The 20,312-nt window shown below is 48.6% G+C and overlaps 8 protein-coding genes across 8 annotated transcripts; 4 read left to right on the forward strand and 4 right to left on the reverse strand.

Moving 5' to 3' along the window:
• Nucleotides 1–1,663: 1,663 nt before the first annotated feature.
• On the reverse strand, nucleotides 1,664–2,431 carry Pdw03_1466 (inhibitor of growth protein 3; the record flags this gene model as incomplete). Its single annotated transcript, XM_014679556.1, has 1 exon — nucleotides 1,664–2,431. One exon carries the CDS (start codon nucleotides 2,429–2,431, stop codon nucleotides 1,664–1,666), a length of 768 nt encoding a protein of 255 aa, XP_014535042.1.
• Nucleotides 2,432–3,896: 1,465 nt separating this feature from the next.
• Pdw03_1467 (WD domain, G-beta repeat family protein) lies at nucleotides 3,897–6,056 on the forward strand (the record flags this gene model as incomplete). Its single annotated transcript, XM_014679555.1, has 1 exon — nucleotides 3,897–6,056. One exon carries the CDS (start codon nucleotides 3,897–3,899, stop codon nucleotides 6,054–6,056), a length of 2,160 nt encoding a protein of 719 aa, XP_014535041.1.
• Nucleotides 6,057–6,376: 320 nt separating this feature from the next.
• Pdw03_1468 (N-acetyltransferase complex ARD1 subunit, putative) lies at nucleotides 6,377–7,258 on the reverse strand (the record flags this gene model as incomplete). Its single annotated transcript, XM_066099910.1, has 2 exons — nucleotides 6,377–6,750; nucleotides 6,892–7,258. The coding sequence occupies 2 exons, from the start codon at nucleotides 7,256–7,258 to the stop codon at nucleotides 6,377–6,379; spliced, it is 741 nt and encodes a 246-aa protein (XP_065957637.1).
• Nucleotides 7,259–7,625: 367 nt separating this feature from the next.
• Nucleotides 7,626–9,105, reverse strand: Pdw03_1469 (Acyl-CoA N-acyltransferase; the record flags this gene model as incomplete). Its single annotated transcript, XM_066099911.1, has 3 exons — nucleotides 7,626–7,846; nucleotides 7,896–8,495; nucleotides 8,577–9,105. The coding sequence occupies 3 exons, from the start codon at nucleotides 9,103–9,105 to the stop codon at nucleotides 7,626–7,628; spliced, it is 1,350 nt and encodes a 449-aa protein (XP_065957638.1).
• Nucleotides 9,106–9,777: 672 nt separating this feature from the next.
• Pdw03_1470 (Actin cortical patch SUR7/pH-response regulator PalI) lies at nucleotides 9,778–10,824 on the forward strand (the record flags this gene model as incomplete). The annotated part of the gene is made up of 2 exons (XM_014679553.1): nucleotides 9,778–10,195; nucleotides 10,265–10,824. The coding sequence occupies 2 exons, from the start codon at nucleotides 9,778–9,780 to the stop codon at nucleotides 10,822–10,824; spliced, it is 978 nt and encodes a 325-aa protein (XP_014535039.1).
• A 1,002-nt stretch (nucleotides 10,825–11,826) lies between these two features.
• On the forward strand, nucleotides 11,827–12,918 carry Pdw03_1471 (Short-chain dehydrogenase/reductase SDR; the record flags this gene model as incomplete). The annotated part of the gene is made up of 3 exons (XM_014679552.1): nucleotides 11,827–12,027; nucleotides 12,112–12,447; nucleotides 12,607–12,918. 3 exons carry the CDS (start codon nucleotides 11,827–11,829, stop codon nucleotides 12,916–12,918), a joined length of 849 nt encoding a protein of 282 aa, XP_014535038.1.
• Nucleotides 12,919–14,057: 1,139 nt separating this feature from the next.
• Nucleotides 14,058–17,177, reverse strand: Pdw03_1472 (HLH transcription factor (GlcD gamma), putative; the record flags this gene model as incomplete). The annotated part of the gene is made up of 6 exons (XM_014679551.2): nucleotides 14,058–15,770; nucleotides 15,919–15,999; nucleotides 16,050–16,111; nucleotides 16,679–16,726; nucleotides 16,918–16,942; nucleotides 17,160–17,177. The coding sequence occupies 6 exons, from the start codon at nucleotides 17,175–17,177 to the stop codon at nucleotides 14,058–14,060; spliced, it is 1,947 nt and encodes a 648-aa protein (XP_014535037.2).
• Nucleotides 17,178–19,515: 2,338 nt separating this feature from the next.
• Nucleotides 19,516–20,205, forward strand: Pdw03_1473 (uncharacterized protein; the record flags this gene model as incomplete). Its single annotated transcript, XM_066099912.1, has 5 exons — nucleotides 19,516–19,542; nucleotides 19,609–19,698; nucleotides 19,832–19,861; nucleotides 19,928–20,119; nucleotides 20,182–20,205. The coding sequence occupies 5 exons, from the start codon at nucleotides 19,516–19,518 to the stop codon at nucleotides 20,203–20,205; spliced, it is 363 nt and encodes a 120-aa protein (XP_065957639.1).
• Between the last annotated feature and the right edge of the window lie 107 nt (nucleotides 20,206–20,312).

A 20,312-nucleotide genomic window follows, 5' to 3' on the forward strand; every position in this document is an offset into this window, starting at 1 on the left:
GCTTAAATCCCGTGCTTCAGTTTTACTAAGGCCTTACAACAATTTTTGGCCGCGTGTATAGCATTAGAATTTCCTCTTAGTAATCGTTAAATGTAGAGGTCTTTTTAGAGTTTATTTTAGTGGTATTTTTAGTGGATCTTTTTGGAGGTCATTTTAGAGCTCCTTTTAGCGGTATTTTTGGCGGGTCTTTTCGGTGGATCAATTTTGTAAGTCTTTTTAGAGTTTTTAGCGGTATTTTTGGCGGGTATTTCTAGTGGATATTTTTGGTGGATATTTTTGGTGGACCTTTTGGATGTCGTTTTAGAGATCTTTTTAGCGGCATTTTTGGCGGGTCTTTTGGTATTTTTAATGACCAGCTGCTGTAATTTTTTTTTAAGAAACGGGCCCTCGTAAGCGGGGTCCGCCACCTCTATCTCAAGTGCATAACTCACACTTTAATTTAGCCTCAAACCCTTTTTAAAAATTTATGGTAAATTTTCTGAATATCTTACATAAGAGACGATAATAGGTTTAAATTTTATTGTAGGAAGGCTCCCTAAACCTAGGCTAAAAACCCGAATTTGGTATTGAAATAGACGAAATTGTTATACTTTCTAGGTAACAGTTAGTTCTTAAAGACTTCTAAGGCACTCTTATTCAGCGTTTAAATATTTGCCTTTAAATTGGTCTGCCTAGTAAAAAAGTTCAATTGTGCAAAAGTAGTAGTAGTTTTGTAAGTGGGTGGCGTACCCTCCTTGAGGGGAGTTGATAAATTTTTGTAAAAAAACGTAAGGGCTGGTTAGTCTTTGCTGTCGTATACCACGTTCATATGAAGAGGTTCCTTTTCTACAAAGCTCTATTAAATGAATTCTGTATCTGCACTTTCGAGGGGGTCTTTAAACACTAACATGATAATAGAGAGAGACAAGGTCGATGTGGAACGAGTAAGATGCCCCTAAAGACAGTGTCGGCTTAAGTCTTTTTCCTATCAAGATCCACAGGCCGTTTCTCTCGAATCACCTTGCCGTACTTGATAAAGACGACAGGAATTGGGATGAATGCCAGAGCCAAGAACCTAGGAAACGAATTGCCCTATCCGATAACCAAATTGCCAAATTTCTTCGGCCCAGTAAGCGGAAGCAGAGCTCCAACCATGGAGCGAGTTACTGTCAAAGTGGCATTGGCAGATACTGCACATTTGGGATAGCACCCAATGATATATGTCTGGATGAGCATATGTACGCACAACAAAATTGTTCAATTCCAGACGCCCATGCACAAAAACAACGTTATGGACACGGACATTTCCGTAAAGCGAGGATTCAGTGCTCCACTATTTTGAAATCTGTACCAAAACATAACCCTTCAGTTTGACCAACATCCAGGCGCTGAATCACTGCTTGATGCCAGGTACCGTGGTTTGAGTGTGGGGCCACTTTTACATGAACCTTGAGTTTATTCTAATGCGCATAAGTCAATTGGTTAAAAAGAGATATTATATTCAATTGATGTAAGCTACACGCACTCAATAGCTTGCCTCGTTAGTTTGCTCTCTCGGACCTTTAGACTGTTCGAAACAGCCTCTGGAAAATAGCCTCCATATCACGCTCATTGTTTCATTCTCAACGTCTTCCCAGTAACCTCACGATAAAAGCTGGCCATAGTTTTCCTTCATCAAGCACCGTCATTCAGTCAGTGGATGATGAGCATCGCGAGGTGTCTGACCCATCAACTCAAGGTGCTCCAACACGTCAAAGTAAACATCTTCAAAGTACGCTTTGGTGACATCCTGGGTGATATTGTTCAAATCATCCAGTTGATCGTATCTTAGCTTGACAAATGCCGTTCCCACATCACCCTCAATTTCGTGCAATAAAATCAACAACGGGACAAACGGCGGAATTCCCATTTTCAAATTCAGCGTGTGTGTGTAATACTCCATAAGACGATGAACAAACAACCGGATACTAGAATAATCATCTCGCCGGCACCGAATGAGATTGAAGAGACCGGCGGAGACATCATCGAAGTCTTGTACGGGGGAGCGGGTGTGCCCCTGAAGAAGAATCGTGTCAGCCCCCACCATGAACTCGTCTGCCAGTTCAGCACGAGGTTCCTCTTTCACAATCATGCGCACAAGGATTGGATTCATGTTCCACGCGATCCAGTTGCGGACTTCGATCGACATCTGTTGCCATCTCTGAGCATTGGGCGAGTCTTTATAAGGGCGGGCAATGCCAGAGTCGATAAGTCGATGAAGTCTGTGCATTTTCAGGATGTGGCAGACGCTATTGCGCCAAGTGACATAGTGGGATGGATGTTCTAAAACACACGGAAACTGGTACAGCACAAAGCAGCCAGTTTCTGGCAGATCAAATGCTTGGTCAATTTGTCCAGTCGGCTTCATAGTTGGCAGAAGGGTCGACCAATCGCGAGTGTGCTCTGCAGACATTTTGGTGTGGATTTGGAAAGATCTCTGTCGATAGGATGCCTGTTGCTGTAGAGTGAGAGATATTCCGTCTGGAACTAAATGGAAGCCCACCCAGTTAGTTCGGAAATTTTTGTAAAACTCACACAATGGATGCTGGTACGCTTACTGTATTGATAGATTGAATAAAAGATCTGACTACGCCAGAAGGGCGTGTATCGATGGTGTGGATGTCTCTTGTTGCCTTTCAGTCGACAGCCGAAGATCAGAATAGAACAGGCTTCTTGCCACAGTTGAGACAATTGGAGAGCTTTGTCAATGACTGCGAATCTTTAAGACTGCTGGTAATTGTAATTTACCTGCAGTTTGATTAAGAGTAATCAATTTGCGCAGAAGGAAAAGACCGGAAAAGACAGGACAGGAGAGGAGAGGAGAGGAGAAGATAAAATCCAGACGAAGGATCTGCATGGGCAAAAACGACACCCAGATTATAGCCTCACTTTCAAGTAACCCCGCACATGGGTGAGAGACATGGCTTACACGAGTCTATCCAACGACACTACGCATGTCCAATTCAAGCAAAGATATACCGACACTAGTGGCGTGCGCACCTTGACTAAGCTAAAAGCATCAATCCATGAACTGGAAACACATCCGATCTAAGACGCTTTGTGGCCACTGACTTGGGATGAAACAATCTGGGCCTAGAAAACACTACAGTGACATATAGAGCATCCGTTCAACCTTTGAAGCTATATGCTAGATACCCGATGGTCTTCCTAACGAAGTTGCCGGTGATGAACTTATAGAAGGAAGGCCCATGGTTGTATCTTCCAATCAAGCAGTACTTGGGTCATCTAGTGCTGAGGAGTATACCAATGTCGAAAATTTTCCCTTTGAACTGTGTAGTTTTCATCCTCAAGAACACGTTTTATGTGCACCGCAGAGGGCCACCGACACCCCTCTAGGTATGAATATGACTATGTTAAACATGCCCATATGCTCAATTGGCGACTTTTTCATTTGACCTCCTAAACCTGTTCAATCTTAGAAACATGTGTTCCACTGGAGTATTGGAGGTTTGTACAAGCCCACGCTGAAGATTGTCCTTGGCTTCTTGCAATCGATAAGGGCTTATCTTATCGTCTCCGCCAATATCCTGCCACTTTCCTCACTCTTTCCAAGATCCACCTTCTTCCGCGTCTGTCCCTCCTCAAAAGGGTCTCCGTATTCCCTTTGTCGTTGCGAGTTACTCATCCTATCTCTTGGTTGGACATAAATTCTCTCAAAAAATTATGCGCCAAGTCTTTCATACTTGCAGAAATCCCCATTCACAGTACCTAATTCTGTTGCCTTCCACCCCCAGGCTCTCGTTATCTTATCACAGCATGAGGATTCAGGTCTGACAGAAGATCTGTAGCCCTTCCTAGGCCACTGCATTTTTGCTCCTCTTTGCTCTATCCCGGCCGACCGTAACCGCCTTCTCAAAATGGACCAAGAGGAGGCTCCACCCCCCCCATACTCGGCCGTTGATCCATTGCTCGCACCAGCGAACGGCCGGAACAACAGCTCTTCTCAAGCCCCAAGTGCTCCTGGGGTGGCTGACACCCCGACGCAGGATGCCAGTTGTTCCCGTGGCCCGACACAGCCGACAGTCGTGCCGGTGCATTTCAGATCTGCCGCTGCGTACTTTGAGGAACGGCTTCCCTCGGTCGTAAACGAGGGCCGGAGTCTTCTACAACATCATATGACCATCTATCCTCGGAGCCAAGGCAAGGATTTCCCTCGACGGCCGCGGTGCTGGGCCTCGCGGTTAGATGAGATTACTCAGCAGGACTGGGACATCTTCTTAAAGCATCTATTTCCGCCGCAATTGGGGCTCGCTGCATCCTCTCAGCACCTCCCGCGCCAATTACGGGCGGAAATCAGACGCGACCGCAAGGATCGCCCACAAGAGACCGATGAGCAACGTAAGGCTCGAGTTTCTGCCGTTGTCGCTGAATGGAACGAATGCTTTTTCGAGCTCCGCACTACTCAGATTGTCTTTGTCTATGTGGCCGAACCTGACTCTGCGCCGTCGTCTGCTTTGTGTCCCAAATGCTATCCAGCGACAACGGGTTCAATCGAAGGTCAGCCTGTTCGGATCTTAAATGCTCCATCGCCCGTGCCAGGGCAGCATGTTCCTTCTCCGACCCCTTGGGCGATGCCCCCTGTGTTCCCCAACCCCCAAGTACATGTGCCCCCAGCTCCGTATGGAGTACATGGTGCTCCTCTATACCCTCCCCCTATATCTCCTAACCAACCACCTCAATATTACCCTCATCCACCACAAGGCGCATGGCAATGGAACACTTGGAACTATCCCCAGCAGCAACAGCAATCTCCCAATAACGGCACCCAGAAGAGTGGGACTCTAGCGTGGATTACACAGATCGCATCGCAAGCGCAGAAATACGGAGAGCGGTTCAGCGAACAGGCACAACACTATGGAGACCAAATCAGCGCACAGGCACAGCATTATGGGCGGCAGGTCGAGGAGCAGGCTCTTGCACATGGCCGCTGGATTGAAGAACAGGCAAGGCTTCATGGCCGGAAGTCACATATGGCCGGACCTCAATTTGGCGGTGGCTACTACTCCTGGCCGGCCTGGGATAACTCTCCTCGTCCCATCGCCAACATCCCAATGACGCCCATCCAAACCCCCAGCCCCGTGACAAGCCCAAATTCGACCAGTCAGCCTGAGACAATTACTCAGATCGATAGCAACAAACCTAAGTCTTCAACCAATCAGCTTCGAATAGAACCTCCTGTGACCGAACGCAGCAGACGAGCATCAGCGAGCTCAGTCTCGTCCGAGTCCTCCTTCAGCTCAATTGACTCCATCTCGACAACATCGGACCTGGGCGTTCTCGACCTTGCCACAGTGCGCACTCAGTTGGAACTTCTAGATGATCGTCATGATCGGGTACTATACAACGCCGCCGTCGATCTCCGTCGGCAACTCTCAGTCCTGCAGGAGTCCCGCCGAGAAGCCAAGTTCTCTGGTAAAACTCACTGGCGAGCCGGTTTCAATCAAAGCCAACCAAATAATCAACAATCCAGCGACGCCGACTGGGGTCGCTGGGAATCACCCGAGCAGCAGCAACGCAACTCAGTTGACAGACGCGCCATGAAAGAAGAAATGCGCGCTACCAAGAAAGCGTTCCGGGATACGCTGCGCCGAGCGCGAGATGAGCAGCGCGAACGCCGACGCACTCGACGCCGCCAGGCACGACAGGCTCGCTCTAGTGACGGCGATAAGACGAAGCATATGCATGACCAGCCGCTAGATCAGCAGCTTGGAAGATTACGGCTGGAAGATCCTCGGCAATCTAATCCGCCCTTGCCTGCACGTCCAGTCAGCATTCACACGCAGCTTAGTCCAATTTTGACGCCAAATCGATCAAATGTTGGCTTTGGGGTTGCTTCTAACCCCCCTTCCCCTTCCGTCTCGCGGCCGAGTACGCAGAACTTGATGCGTGTTGGGGGTTCTTCCGCCTCTCTAAAGCAAGGGAAGGCGGCTGACACCTCCAGTCGGCTAAAGGATATGCTGTTATCGCGCAAGGCGAAGAAGCAACAGGCAAAAGAGGATGATGCGGGAGGTAAATGATCTGATAAGCTGGACGTTTTCTCTTGTCTTTTTTTAAGTGCCATTTTTCAGCGCAGAGCTCAACATTAACTTGGGAGGACGGGCAAATATGACTTTGCTTCTCCGTGTATAGGGTCAAATCTCGACCACATCCAAGTCGACGAAGCTACAATTCACCTTAGTACTTTGGCGAAAATTTTGCAATTCACATTGACATCCACTCGCATTCCAAAAGCACTGGAATGAATCTTTTTTTTTTTTTTTTTTTTTTTCAAAAAAGGATCTCTATACATACAAAGCGCACTTGTCACTATTTGCATCGATATTGACATCCATATCCTCTAAGCCTTCGACTCATTCTTCTCAACCAAATCACCAACCCCAAGTCCCCTCCCAACCTTAACCCGAATCATCTTCTCGGCGTCCTTCTTCCCAAGCTCTCCAACCTCTTCACCCTCATCCTCATTCCCCTCCTCCCCATTTTTCTCCTTATTGGTGTTCGCATCCCGCTTCTCAATAGCCTTCCAATCAAGCCACATGTTCTGAAGATCCAAGCGCATAGCATACGCATCCTCACCGTCAGCGTAGTATCCATCCTCAACTTTCTCGACCTCAAAGCCAAGCGTGTCGCGGTACAATCGCAGCGCAGCAAAGTTCGACATACGCACGTGCAGCGAGACGTAATGCGCGCGGTGAGATTCGGCCATTGCGCGTTCTGCAACAATATAGAAATCAGCACACCGTGACTATCTGCAAATGCAAACCCGAATCCGTTTAAATTCACGCAAATGCACATGCACATGCAAATGCCTCCCCCCCCCCCCCCCAAAAAAATCAAAATTAAAGTTAAACTCACGACTCATCCGCATCAATCTCTCCGCAATTCCCAACCGTCGATGCGTGCGCATCACACTCAAACTGGTAATGTGACCATGCTGCTTCCCATCCGTCGGCTCCTCCTCCATCTTCGCGAGAACGTATCCAACGACTTTAGGATACTCGCCTGAGACATCGCCGGCGATGCCAGCGCCCGTGGACCCGGACTTATATCCATTGCGCGGACGTACGACTGCCACGAAGCTTAGCTGCGGCCAGGTTAGGGCGTGGTACAGGTAGTATTTTAGGAAGTAGTTCTCTGGCAGGTTTGTTATGTTGCAGGTTTGGATGGAGGGGAGGAGGTCGATGTAGGAGGGGTAGCTGCTGAGGGGGACGATATCGACCATTTTGGCGGTTTGTCCTGTGCGCTCGGGTTTGGTGAGGGGGTGGTTTTGGTGAGGGTCTGGTGGAGGTGGTTTGCGGTGCGGTGGGGAGTGGTCATGTGATGTCAGGGAGCTGGGGATGGGGTGGGATTAGGCATTTTGGTAAATTTGAAGACGTTTCTCTCTCTCTCTCTCTCTCTCTCTCTCTGTCTCAAGTTCTAGCGAATGGCAGGTCTATTGATCAAATTGGCGATATTGTACAGAGTGTGTATATATTAAAATCATATCCAGAACCATGTGATGTGCACAGCCAGCAAGCCAAAAACCCAAATAAAAGCACTGACGACCGATCTGGTCAGACATCCAAAAATCGTCATCGACATCGTGGGAATCAGAATACAGATATCACCATCTGCACTCCCACTGCCACCACCAGCACCGTTGACATATCGGCGACAGAAATCTCGCGCAGGGCGCCAGAAGTCTTGCCACAGCATTTACCGTTGTACGTCACATTGTTCATCTCCGCAGCGACCTCGAAGACCGAGCCGTTGAAATTCCCATAGTTATAGTAATCGACCAGAAGCATGTTGGGTGGACGGCCCCAGGTTGCTGTTCAGAGTTAGAACAAGCACTGCAGATCAACGAGAACTCGACTTACCTGTGCAGTTTTGAGCCATTGCACCTAGACTACCACTGCCATTCACAGCATTGATCTCGTCAATCTGAGCGGTATTCGGAATCAACAAGCTCAGAGCGCCAAGGTTCAACTGCAAGTTCAGATTGTGATTGGCCATATACATGCGGTCCTTGGCAGCTGCAACAGACAGACCGGGTGGGCGCTGTTGTGTGCAGGGGAAGGTAGGGTCCGTGGGTGAGAAGGGCGTCTCCCACATCTGGGAGAACTCATCCATCAGCCATGGGTAAGTGGTCTGGTTGGCCTGGTAGTCTAGGAAAAAGACGGCGCGCTTCTGCTTGAGGATCATCTCCGAGAGGGTGGGCCAGTCGTTCAGGGCCATTGGGACCTTGGTGGGTGTGTAGATCAAATCCTTCAGTCCGGAGTTGTAGATCGGGGTTGTAAAGTTCTCGGGAGAGACATAGTCAAAGTTGCCGATGACAAAGGTCACCACATCATATGGGTTTCTTCGCATCCATCTGTTGACATCGGTCAGGTATGCTTCGAGGGTGCCGACGTTCAACAATTGACAGGTTGTGTGGCACAGGTAGATGGTGCCATTCACGTAGTGAGCTTGGAGTTGCACTAGTTCGTAAGTTAACAGGTGTTGAGTTGGTTGACTCCAAATCTAAAAAAAAAGGGTTCCACCACCGCTGCTTCACTTACATGTGCGAATTCCGTCATTCAACTGCGTTGTCACATCCAGCTCCTGGTTGGCGGCGAGGTTGTTCTTGCGCACAAACGGGCTGTTGTGTGCTGCAACCATAGTAATATTGGAGTACTTCCTGGCACAAAATTCAGGATAGTTATTACAGGGACGGGTATTGACAACAGGGGTATTGGTAGCCGTGCTGATGGTAGTCGTGGTCGCGTTCATGCTATAGTTCCCAATCACCGTGGTTCCTCCACCCACCAGTAACGTCATGGAATCGGAAGTCGTGATAGACGTTTGGTTGGAGACTGTCATTGTGCCATTATGTTGGGTAGTCGATCGAATAGTCGACTTATCGCCATCACTCAATGTGATTGTTGTACTGGGATCTTGGTAGGTACCCGAGGGAATTGCCACGGGAGTTGTGATTGACACAACCGTGGGTCCATCGGTAGTCTTCCCCGACTCGGTGGAGAATTGAGTCGTTGATTCTGCTCGAGTCACAGCCAGGAACCCGAGAAGAATTGTAGTAGGCCACCTCATCTTTGTGTGAAACGATGAGATCCCCCCCCCTCCCAACAGGAGTTGACGGGAAATACTTCCACTTACCTAATCGCCGAGCATGTGGGGATTGGTGTTTAAAAAAAAATAAAAATTAAATTAAATAAATAAAATTGAAAACAAAATGACGTTGACCACCAATGGATAAGAGTGATGGGCCAATAATATTTGGATGTTTTGAATCCTTTTTTTTATTGATTTTTGAAGTCGTGGACATAGGGGGGCGAAGTGGGCAAAGACCAGCATCTGGGCTCTCTCCATTGCTGCCTATTACATATTTAGCCTATGTCTCAGTAAGGCACGCGATGATTCTGTCGATTAATCTATTAATATCCGGGAGTTTTGATTCTCTTGATCTTTCTCCCCTGTGGTAGAGCAGAACTAAAATGATCGTCAAGGTAGGCCAGGGGTGCCACTAGCGTTCAGCCACCGACGATCGGAGACAGACGACTCTGTTGATTTCTCAGTTGACTCCAATCGCAGGACTCTGGAGGAAATTGTAAATCATTGTAAATCCCCATTGTAAATTCAATGAATTCAAAGCTCTGCTAATCCACTCATGGCCCAACGTCATTCTCGGCCTTGGGAACCCTACTTCCCTCTTATTTTCTCTCCGAGGGATTTCCTCTCCTTTTCTTCTGTCAAATTTCGATCATGAAGACGGACAATGACCAACGAAAGCTACCCTTTTTCAAGTCCGCTATCCCAATTGACCGCCAGCGAAAGGCCTCCGTCCAATGGCATCGCCTAGTACGGTCGCTGTTGTACTTGATCGCTTGGATCTTTTTGGTGCTGGTAGTCATTGGCAACACCTATAATAGACCAGTCATACGCAGTACCTATTTCCTCTACCTCGATCTGTCCAATGTGATTCCAGTCTCGATTCCAAATGCCGTCCTGATCAACTCTATCGCCCAATCTATCGGTCTGCATGACTTTTACCAGGTCGGCCTATGGAACTTCTGTGAAGGATATAATGGACAGGGCATCACGCACTGCTCCAAACCGGAGACTCTCTATGCCTTTAATCCTGTGGATATCATCCTTAATGAACTGTTAGCTGGTGCTACCAGTATGTACAAATCTCCCCGCATTTATAGAACCCCTGGAACGTGAATACTAACCCCCTCCCCCCCTTCAGTCGCTCTCCCAGCCGATATCGAAAGCCCGTTGAAACTAGCTCGTACCGCTTCCCACTGGATGTTCGGTCTTTTTCTCGCTGCGGCAGTCCTCAATTTCGTCCTGATCTTCGTCGCCCGACTCGCCGTATCCTCGCGACACCCGCGGAGCATTAAAGCCTGGGCAGCAGGCTACCGCGATGGTCATTCGCCCGTCGGGAATCCACCCCACCGCCGTCGCACCTTCGTTTGGCTGCGCGCCCTGCCCATGCTGATTCTGACATTTTTCACTGCACTGGTGACGATCGCCGGGTCCATTATCGCAACGGTCATGTTCGTGATCTTTGCCAATGTCTTCTCCAACGCCGACCAGAGTATCAACATTCAGGCCCACGTCGGTACCCAGATGCTGGTCTTTATGTGGATCGCTTCAACGTTCAGTCTATTGGCTTTTATTCTCCAGATTGGTTCATGTTGTGCGGCTTGCTGTCGTGGCCGGAGGGCGCGTAAGCAGCTCAAGTCGCAGGGTATCAACTGGCACGAAAAGGGCGCGGTTGCCCCTGTGGTGCCCAAGGATCGATGAGTACGAGCCGAACTTGGGGAATGGACCTGCTTCGAACCCGCTTTTTGGACTGAACCCCATGCGATCGCGAACTGATCGCGACTGCGATGTGGCTTCATTCTGGTCATTCTCCCTACGGATCTTTCCAATTTTTTTTCTTCTTATATATGATTCTCATACCTATGGGGAGGGGGTTTTTTCTCCATTAACTACCTTGTGTTTACAGGCTCTTTTTTTTCTGGACATTTACCCATATACTATCCACCCATTTTTTTTTTACCCATGATCTCACGACTGTAAAGAGATCAGAGGCTGGGTATTTCATCCGCTATCCCTGGCATTGTTCTTTAATCTTGATTAGCAGATACATTCTGCTCCACAGCCAAAATCATTCGCCCCTCGCCCCCCCCCCCGCATTGGATACGTCACAGAGCCAGAGGCTCTTCTTTACCATTTCAGTTCCTCTTGAATTCTCCCTTTTCCTACAAATCAAACTCGTCATGTCCAGCCCCCTTGAAAGAGTCATAGTTCTATAGCTTCCTCTCACATAGATCAGTCAAGGTGTACCTCCTCCGTAGTTGCAATCGACTCCACTGAACTATTCCTTGAATAACCGATCCACCCATGAACCATGGCAACCATAGACCCAGAAGCTCCAGATTTAATAGTTGGGCAACCAAAAGCCCTCCCAAACCTCCCAGGAAACACGTATGGCCCTCGTGCAAGATGGATTAGCTATGAGTCTCTTGACATATACGACCCATACATCGTACAACCATGTCTCCAACCCAATAAGCCACCCGAGAGACCACGCTCGTGTGTCGTTCCAATCTCTCTACTGTTCACGCGACCTAATAGCCAGGGCCATCCTGAATCGATGAAATATGAGAAGAGAAAACTCGGCCCACTAGTTCCGAGGTCGAGGTCCTCAGACTTCACCGTATCTGCCAGCTTCTACTGCCTTCATTATCCTCCGATCGACCTGACTAATTCCATTCTATCGCCAACTGTTACCAACATCCAATGTCAACCGAAACCAAGATTTATGCTACCCCCGTTACACCCCCCCTTCACCTGGACTCAACCACGTCAATCCCCGACTTCAGCCTAACGGGCAAGGTATCCCTAGTCACAGGTGCGGGTCGAGGTCTAGGCCTCGCCCTGACCGAAGCTCTCCTAGAAGCGGGGGCCAAAGTATACGCGCTAGATGATCTGAAAGAGCCGGTATGTGCCAACATCGTGAAACAATCCCCCCCCCCCTTCCCCTAAAGCGAATAACCCTCCCCAATAACCCATTCCTTCCAAAAGTCAGCGGAATTCAGAAAAGTCCAGCAACGCGCCACAGCATGGCGCACCGAGCTGCAGTACCGCCGTGTCGACGTGCGGGACACAGCCCTGCTGCATACCGCGATCGAGGACATAGCCAATCACGAGGGTCGCATCGATGGTCTAATCGCCGCAGCCGCAATCCAGCAGGAGACGTCTGCCCTGGAGCACTCTACCGAAGATACCAATGCTCTGCTCGAGGTTAATGTGACGGGTGTGTTCATGACGGCTCAGGCCGTGGCGAGGCAGATGATTCGGTTCGGGAATGGAGGTAGTATCGCTCTAGTCGCCAGTATGAGCGGGACTGTTGTGAACAGGGTACGTTGTTGTTGTTGTTGTTGTTGTTGTTGTTGTTGTTGTTGTTGTTGTTGTTGTTGTTGTTGTTGTTGTCGTTGTTGTTGTCTTGGTTCCAAGTCTCACCCCCTCACACTGCGTGGGATGACATTTGACAGATCCACTCTGACCATCTTCACACAGGGTCTACTCTGCCCCGTCTATAATGCAAGCAAAGCAGCCGTCATCCAACTAGCCCGCAGCCTCGCTGCAGAATGGGGCCAGCATAACATTCGCGTCAACACCCTCTCCCCCGGCTACATTCTCACCTCTATGTTGGAGATGTTGTTCGTCGAGTATCCCGATCGTCGTGAGCAATTCGCTAAAGAGAATATGCTAGCCCGTCTATCCCGTCCGCGGGAGTATCGTGGTGCGGCTGTCTTTTTGCTTTCTAATGCTAGTGCTTTCATGACTGGGAGTGATCTCCGCATTGACGGTGGTCATGCTGCGTGGTGAATGGCTTCTAGTGGGACAAGGTGTTGGTTGGTTGTCTAAAAGGGGGGGGGGAGTCCTTGTCTTCTGGGCTTGTTTTGTGTCTACATGAAGCTATGCTAGATGGCTTCATGGCAGTAAGTGGGGCTCTACGTCTTTTGCGACTGTAGCATTTGTTTCGCTTGTTTCTACTCGGAGTGGATCGGATTCGAACCTCAGGCCCGTGTCGCGGGGTTTCATGGGTTTATTGTTAGTACTATGGGAACTCCCATTTCTCAGGAGATCATGGTATTGATATAGCTCGGCAAAGGAGAACAGAACTTGGCAGTGATGTACTAGCCGTAGTTTTTTGGGGAATAAACGGACGACCGGTTAGTCATATCTGTCGCGTTTAGCAATCAAATCTGGAGAGATGTCATATTGTGCGATGTAAGATTGTGCGGTGTGATGGCCCCGTAGACTGGAGTGGAGAATCGTTCTCTATCGTCCCTGAGGTGTGACTAGCATTGTGGGTCTACGTCAGCTGCGATTTACCTGCGCCGCAAATGCTCAGATGGTGTGTGATTGCAGATGTCAGGGGTTGATTGATAGATACTCGGCATCAGGAGAAGCAAAGGGGACATTAGGGAAGATGCAATCACGTTCACTGTGCAACAGATGCCAAAAAGACAGATTCAGAGAATGGATTGAAATGATAAAAATGATGTGAAGAGACGAAGAATCAAATTTCAAGATCCAAATATAAGTTGTGGAGACAAGTAGATATGAAGGACATGCGCAGAACTGATCAAACCCATGCCCACCACCCGAAGATGGGGCCAATAGCGTAGCTCAAGTCAAGGATAAAGAAAGATCAAGGAAATAGACGGGGTATCGATATGGAATAGTGATAAAGCAGGGTAAAGCCGAAATAAGCACACAAGCCCCAGAGAAAGTGCACAAAAGCAAGGTGGGAAAAGAAGCGAAGTGAACTACTCGTACTGACATGAATGCATTAAGTAATGACAACGCAAGAGATGAAAACTCGAAGAGGTAAAAAGAAAACATGGACCCGTTGTCTTTTGACTCCTGGTACACCGACTGATCGATCCCCATATTAATACGCCGTGTATGCAAAGGTCAGCTCAAATGACCAAATAAGAGAAGGCGAAAAACCGTGCCATCTAGCCCATCTCCATGCCATACTCGTCCTCCTCCTTGAAGCTCATAGCAGCATGGCCAGCACTGTTCCAGTACTGGGGCTGGCCAGCGCCGTTGGCACTGCTGGTGCCGCTATGGAACGAAGGACTTAGGCTGGGAGGGGTGAGGCCGGACATGTCGCCGCCCTGCACGGCATCGCCGGCAATGTTGGTGTGCTTGGGGACGCGCAGACCGCTACCAGGTCCGCGGGTATAGCTGAAGGAAGTCGGGTCATTCCTCTCCAGTGCATCGAGGATCTCGCTGCGCATGCGCTTCTCTTCTTCGGTCTGTTCGAAGGGCCAGGTTCCACCCATGCTGCTGATCAGCTCAGCGAGTTCCGCTTCTTGTTGGTATTTGACATGCAGAGCCCACATCAGATCACGAGTCCAGCTGACGGCACCGTTAAGAATGTCGCCCTTGTTGGGACCCTTTTCCTTTTCTTCAATTGGGAGACCCATTGTGATGTTACCCGCCGTCGCGCGGCGGCCGTTGCCTCCAGCGAGAAGAGATGTGGCAGCACTTCCGCCTACGCCGGCCATGGAAAGAGCGCTGCTGTTCACGAGTTGCTTCCGGACCTTGTCGTCTTCTAGTCGGTGCTGAGGAACCAGGTGGGAGAGATCCTGAATGCGTTCATTGATGTTGTCGCGTCGGCGGCGTTCGACTAGGTTGTGCGAGGCACGGCGACGCCGGCGCTTGGCTTCCTGGGATTCAAGATCACCGCCAGGGAGATGGGCGTCAACCTTAGCGGGCAGCGAAGCGTGCTTCCCAGACTTGAGGATCTCGGAGATGCCGACATGATGTGGTTGGTGGGGAGGAGATGAGATAGGCGATGACTCGACATACGACTGTGAACTGCCAGGTGTTCCATCCCACTGGTTGGACAGGGACTTGTAATGACGGGCTTGCAGCCCGGTCCGGATAGGCTGAGAGGGAAAGCTGCCAGACTCAGGGGTGCCCAATGTCAAAGAACCCAGTGCCGGTGTTTTGGGGGTCATGGGGCTACGGCCGTCGGATGAAGGACGGTCTATGCCTTGCAAGCTCTGGCGCTTGGCGCCGAGGTAATTCTGGTCGAAAGAGCTGGCATTCTGAATGTGGGGATTTTGCTGGTTCATGCGATACTGCTCATAATTGAAGCTGTTCTGAACAAACGGGCTAGCCATGGGAGCATTATCCGGGGTGTTGGAGTACAGATGCGACATCTGACTTTGGTGACTCATCGCAATACCACCAGCAGACTGGTCCTGGAGATAGTTCACATTATCGCGTTGATGACCGTTCTGGCCGCTGATCTCGAGATCCAACAACTCGTCTGTGTCGATGCCGGAGTTTCCGAAGTGGAAGCTGGATGACATGTTCTGTTGCGAACCATAGGAGTAGGGCATGAAGCCATTCTGCTGCTGCATGGACAAGTCGGATGGGTCAACCCCATCGGGGAATTGATTACCCATCGAGTAACCAGAGTGTGACATGATGAAAGGGGCGTAATCGTCGGATTCGTGTTTGATGAAGAGACTTGCTTCAGCCATAGCCCGGTGAAACAATATTCGGGGTTGTGGATGGGGCGCAGATCGGCGAGGAGCTGAAGGAGTCGTAGTGCCGATCTTACTGACTCTCCGCGGCAGTTGTCTAAGAGGCGGTCCAAGAGGGCTGACACTGAATAGGACGAAAGAGGTGTTTGGTGTGGGGAAATTCACGATCTGTGTGTATAGGAAGCGATGTTAGTCAAGACTCAACCCCGCCCGTAGGCGATTTGAAGATGCCGTGGCCTCCGTGCGCAAGGCAAAACAGGCAACCCAATTAAAGGTAAAACAGAATGGAAGCGGGAAGAGGAATGCAAATAATTACCCTTGAAAGACAGAGGATTGGAAAATTAAAGTCCGGGGAGATTGTGAGACGGTGCCAATAAGCTTGGGAAATTTCCTCGGTCTTAAAGCCGGGGATGGGTCGACAATCGAGGGGAGGACTGTACAGATCACCACAAACGTATCTTGATGCAATCGTGGTCGCAGGGCACAATTTAAACGGTGACAAAAGAGATCTAGAGAATTGGGTAAGTGATGAAAGAGCGATGAAGAAATAAAGCCGAGCGGTGCGCAAATGCGAGAGATGAAAGAAGACCAGGGATCTAGAAGATAAGAGACCAAAAGACCAGAAACGAGCAGGAATAAAAACCAAGCCCGAATCAGGCACTCAATCCCAGGTGGTTTCGATTGATCCCAGTTGATATCCCGGTTAGATGGTTGATCCCAGTTGTCTTTTGCAGATGCAAAACACACAAGTCTGGAGAAGAGTGGGGGAATCAGCGGTGGGAGGGCGGTGAGACGAGGCGATCTGGGGTTTTTGTCGAGAACGTTGGCTTCGTAGATAGATCGTGCGATTCATAGTTCACCTTCATCTTCTCCTGGAGTTGGATATTTACCACATTTGGTTGGAATCCCGTCTCTTGAGCCTTGCTCCCTGGGCGTTTACTCGGGATTTGATGCCCACGCTCAGATTGCAATCGGAATACGAGTTGGCGCAAGCGCTCACTTCCCAATACCCAAAACAAAAAAACACGTTGGGCTTGGTTTGAGGCTGACGAAAGGTGAAATACATGGAGACATACCAAGTGAAGATGTGTATATGCAGTTGGTATACGTAAGTACACTTCGACCTGTGTTGACGTTAGCAAGGGATTAACAATATGCATCACCCGACATCTCAACATAAGTATGCAGGTCAAGACATGTTAAAGAACCCAGAAGAGCCCCGTTCACACGTGGGGACCTGGCAATCAGGCAGCCATAAAGCACAGATGCAGGAACAAACCGAAGATGCGATATATGAGGGAGGCTTGACACATACTTTGATCTGTATGTCTGACTAGGAGCTGACGGGATGTAAAGCCTTTGCAAATCAAAAGTTGGAGAACCGAAGGATGCAGTGACAACTCAGAGATTAAAAGCACTTGCAGGTTTCGCAGACAGACACCGAGGGGATGGAGACTTTATGAACTCAAGCGGTGCTCTCCTGCATCTCTCATTTGATACATTGCAACATCGGTCATGCAGCCCGTCGATCGGTGGAAATCGATGAGATTCACCTACGCCATCGGACATTAACATTGTCATTTTCTTAGGGGGTTTAATATTAAATTGGCTACCACAACTTAGATCAGAAGGGAAAAAGAGAGTGTGAGTGTAAATGGGTGTGAGTGGATTTTGGGTGAAGGAGGGTGGCAACGGGTAAACCCCCGAGCTTCTTTATTTTTTTTTCTATTTTCGTACCATCTACAAATTTAATAATAATAACAACACCAACAAGTTCTGCTGGACGAGAGAGAAAAATATTTTCTTCATCGTAACCTAGAATAAAAAACACTCTTGGAGAATGGGGGGAAGGGTGATACAGCCGGATCAAGTAAAACGGTGGCCATCCCATGATGCACTTTGGGATATTTGTCACCTGTTACCACGATCATGACCCACGGGTGTCTTGAACAGAGCAAGCTAGATCGTATCATATGAGCTCTTGGGGCTGCGAGCATACCAAAACCTATCTTCTAGGAAACCCTAATCTACCACTCATGGAAGTCTGCAGAATGTGTACAAGATCCCTGAACAAGACCATGTAGACAAGGTTGATCTCCATCAATTGTGTAGATTACTAATCCTCGAAATACCGGAGGTGGTAGAGATCGACTAGTAAGAAAAAATGACAGCGAGTCGTAAATATCATCCGGAGAGCACAACACTCTCATTACCTTGGCAATACTAGAGATAAGCAAGATTGGAGAGGATCCTAGAGTATATGTGATGAAGGGATAAATAAAAAGGAAAAAGAAAAAGGCAAAGAAAAAAACCGGCAGCCTACAGACCAGTCACTAGCACTATCAATCTGCAAGAGGATCAGTGTGGTCTATTCTTCATGTGGGATGTTGTGCAGAGGAGTCTAGATGGTGATCATACAATATATCGCACTGGGATCGTCAAAGGAGCTTGGACCTCCACAAATTACTCCGCTCCGACTACGCATTTGGTGAGTTTACTCGTTAGTTTATTTTCGTTCTGCAGAAGGGGCGGACTCAGAGCTATTGATCTAGGTTTCAGCGGCAAAACGAAACAATGTTAGAGTTCACTGTTCAATATTAGGAGCCTTTAAGAATGTTCAAGTCGGTTGGCAACTTCGGGTTTCGGAATAAACCGTTCAGTCTTGATCCGAAGCAAGACGAACCAGAATGGTTGAATGCGGTGGAGAGAGGCAATCGGAGGGGTTAGAATGTGTCTCAAGACCCCTCCACCAATAGTGAATCAAAGCAATACACCTCAATCTGGTATGAATGTGCTTAGCCACATCACCAAACTTTCCCCTCTTTGTGAGCCACTCCGGATTAGGAGATGATAGTATTCTGGGATTGACGGATGGGGGTGGACCTTAGGGATTCGTCTTGAGGGCAAATGGATCTGACGTCCCGTCCCGTCAAGGTTCGGCGAAACACCCCCAGTGATCCATGGTTGACATAAGGGAGAGAGAAGTTGTATTTCCAAATCTACTTTTATAAGATTCATCATTTTTAAGAGGTTGACACCATCTATGTCTTACTCGAAGTACCTGCGCCCAGGACCCTGCCTGACATGACGACATCGTACGTGGTTAAGGTCGCACTCCATTCCGGGGGTGACGGATAAACCGACTAGTGTGAATCAAAGATTCGGTTTAGTACCACATAGTAAAGCCGATGTTAAAAATCAAGAAAAACAAGGGACACAGAAAAAGAAAACGCAGAAGCCAAATGTAGAGAAACAATGAGGCTAGTGCCAATGTTACCGGTGCAGTCCGGAGTGCATTTTGGCGCCCTCATGGTTATCGGATATTTCCCCTAGGTGATACACGGGTAGCTACATAAAATACAGTCAACAGAGAAAAAATTAGAGAATGGGTATGCAACATCGTCTGGTTGTCTTTCCGATGCGACTGACGGCAACTGAAGCCGTTGTTGCCGTTGTCGATAAATGCTTCTGCAAGGCTGTCCAATACAAAAAACTGGCCGCCACTTTGCAGTTGCAGTGACGGCCAATCACCACAGGGTGCGGACCAGCCATGAAGGATTGACAGTGGGACGGCAACTAACGATTGAAAGTTGCAGAAAGAAGGGCATTATCTATATTGGTCATGCATGCAGATTGATTATATTGAAATATAGACGATTGTTAAATTGCAAGTTAACAGACTAGTCAGTCATGTGGAACCCCCTTTTAAAGCTGGTTGATTTGATTCAATATGCAAGTAGAACCTATAGGAAATTTTAGTTCTATCTTTAGGGATTTGAAGTTTGACAAATTCGCGCGGGTATAGCGCATAGGGAAGAAAGACAGACAATGGGGATTTGTGTTTAAATTAAATCGAATAAATAACAATTTTTAAAAATATGAAACCGAATCGAGAGTCTAGAAAACAAAGAACATGATGTGTGAAGTTGCTTATAGGTGGGTTAGTTGTATACTTCCTAGGTCAATGCTACATGTTCATGTTGCACTATGCCTAATTTGGAATTAGCCTCCTTTCCCCAACTTCATTGCTGATCTGGGAACTGCCACTATACAACCATATCTCTCCACACCACCTAGGCAACATTACACCCTCTTGGTAAGTGACTTGTGTCTCTTTCGGTTTTCAAGTCATCTTTCTATGGGGGATCATCCTGGTCAATGACCCCACAGGGCTCGGTCCGAAGCTTTGTACCCTAACACTGGAACCCATCATCATCTGACAGTTTCAGTACTTGACGCCAATCGGGTTGGTCGCATCGGTAGCTTCACGCCATCTCGTCATTTTGCCAGGTTCTCCTCATCTTACTACCTTCCGTTATCAATAGCGCAGCGCTTCCTTATCCAATCAGTACCAGCCGATCTCCTACGCCGTGGTCGCTTCCCATCCCTTCTCGGATCGTGCTCGCGAGGTCCAACGCTTCCCACCTACCTTCAACTTGGTTGGATTATCTCCCGTATTATTGCGCTCTCGATCACGATACGCCTGCGCCGCACCCGAGGACTCTCAAGCTACACCGGTAGTCATCGCCGACTCCACAGTGATAGCCATTGATCCCGTTACGCTGACGCCTTACCACAGTGCAATAGACAGCCCTTTTCTTGATCGGGGAGGTTTTTCATAAAATTTACTTTATCAGCCTGCCATATCCACAATCTTTGATCTTTCGATCTTGACTGCATATCGTCGAGTCGGACAACTTCCCTCGAAAG

This window comes from Penicillium digitatum, chromosome 5 (genome assembly GCF_016767815.1).
Source record: "Penicillium digitatum chromosome 5, complete sequence".
In the NCBI taxonomy this organism is placed as follows: domain Eukaryota; kingdom Fungi; phylum Ascomycota; class Eurotiomycetes; order Eurotiales; family Aspergillaceae; genus Penicillium; species Penicillium digitatum.